The 2,083-nt window shown below is 31.1% G+C and overlaps 1 protein-coding gene across 1 annotated transcript in view; it reads right to left on the reverse strand.

The window, feature by feature from the left end:
- Positions 1 to 2,083, reverse strand: part of LOC107745995 (DNA annealing helicase and endonuclease ZRANB3-like) — a 20,837-nt gene that overhangs the window by 10,187 nt on the left and 8,567 nt on the right. Inside the window, exons 3-4 of the mRNA XM_016560026.1 lie at positions 959 to 1,060; positions 690 to 880 (exon numbers count right to left, since the gene is read on the reverse strand). Coding sequence (XP_016415512.1) covers positions 690 to 880; positions 959 to 1,060 — 293 coding nt within the window. The remainder of the gene's footprint in view (positions 1 to 689; positions 881 to 958; positions 1,061 to 2,083) is intronic.

Below are 2,083 nucleotides of genomic sequence, written 5' to 3' on the forward strand. Positions count from 1 at the left end.
ATAATATTTAACACAGAAATATATTAAAAATACAAAAAGTGAAAATTAAATTAAATTTAAAAACCACCTATTCTCCAACCGATAATCTAACATGATTCACAACCTCAGCTAAATTTACTGTAGTCTTACTGTTATATATATATATATTTACAATAATTAAAAACCTAAATACAAAAATATAATTTAAAAATTAAATATAATTAAAAATACATTAATTTAAAATAAACAATATAAAATACTCTACTGTTCAAATGGGGCCATTTTTGTAAAGAAATGAATACTTTTATTCAGCAAGGATGCATTAAATTAATCAAAGTGACAGTAAGATCTTTATAATGTTACAAAATATTTATATTTCAAATGTTTTCTTATGAACTTTAGATTCATTAAAGAATCATGAAAAAAATGTATCATGATTTCCACAAAAATATTAATAATAAGGAACATTATAAATAACTGAGTTCCAATAATAACTGAGCACTAAATCAGCATATTAGAATGGTTTCTAACGCATCATGTGACACTGAAGACTGGAGAAATGTTGCTGAAAATTCAGCTTTTCCATCAAAGAAATAAAGGTCCAATGACTTTAATGATTAACTTTAACATTTTGAGAGTGACGGGGGAAAAATAGAAGCTTAATTTGATTGACACCCACATGTGAGCCAACCAGATTCAGATCCGCCCACAAGTCCCAAAGCTCTCCAGCTTTGATGGTGTATGTGTGTTTTCTTGCCTGGAGGTGCTGCTGTGCCAGCGCTGGGATTGTGTGAGCTCCTCCAGCAGCAGGATGGGGCTGTGAAAAACTCTTCCACTCTTCCTCACCCATCCTCTGCCTCATCGCAGTCAGAGAGCTCCACTCGCGCACGAATCGCACAACCTGACACACACAGATGTGTTTCAAGAAATCTGATGAAACCGTACTTGAAGATACTGTCACACACACACACACACACACCTGTCTCCTGTTCTCGCTGTGATTGAATTCTGGTGGCAGTTCCTCCCAGTTCTGCAGTCTGATATCCAAGGGAATGAAGTTACAGTGGAGCGGGAGGCCGTCCTGTAGAGAAACACACACACACCAAACTCAGTTCTGAGCGACCATATGTACTGAATATTTACAATATATTTAATATTTTATTGACAATATAAAATTAGCCAACATTGTGAATATTGCTTTTATTATTTCCTCAAGACTGTGCTAGTGGACTAGTTTCGGGCCCAGCACTTGTGTGCCGATATTGTTTCGAAATTTGATTAATTTCTGTGAATCAGTTCTTTTAAACTGCCAGTTTCAGTGAATTTGTTCAAAATGATTCAATAAATCATTTGTCAACACTCAAAAGTGTTCACCGAAATATCTGTGGGGTTTTTGACCTGCTTTAAAAAGTTTTATTAAAAACATAAGTACAGTGATATGTTGATGCACATAATTAAAAATGATTCAATATTTGTATTTGGCAAAGAAGGAAAATATGACCAACGATTTTTATTAAACAGTTTGATCCTAACATTTAATCTGGAAAAAAGTCAGTCATTTATGAATATATAAATGTAAATGTATAAATTGCAGATATTGCAAAAAAAAAAGAAAAGAAAGAAAAAAAAAAACTGTGATCAACCAATTTCACATGACTAACAACCACAGATAAAGCTGATGAAAATGGTAGAAAAGAAAATTTCTAAATTTGTAGAAATGCGCGCACACACACACGTATAAATTGTATTTAAAGAATACAAAAATTATGCGAAAATAAAACTAAAAACCACCTAACCAATAACGGCATGATTAACAGTCACAGCTGATGAAAATAACCGATGAAAAGGCTAGAAAATCCATAAAAGATATGTTTAAATATATCTTCTATATTAAATATAAACTGTCTTATTTTATATTTTGTTCAAATAATTAAAAAATTAAATACAAAATTAAAATCTAAAATATATAAAGACACACACACACTTCAATAACATTATGAATATATAATATAAAAATATAGCGAAATGTAGCAAATACTGCCTGCATGAAAAATATAATTATATATTTACATAAAAATTGTATGTGTGTGTGTGTGTGTGTGTG

The sequence above is a fragment of the Sinocyclocheilus rhinocerous genome, unplaced genomic scaffold (assembly GCF_001515625.1).
Source record: "Sinocyclocheilus rhinocerous isolate Xijiao unplaced genomic scaffold, SAMN03320098_v1.1 scaffold1339, whole genome shotgun sequence".
Taxonomy (NCBI): Eukaryota; Metazoa; Chordata; class Actinopteri; order Cypriniformes; family Cyprinidae; genus Sinocyclocheilus; species Sinocyclocheilus rhinocerous.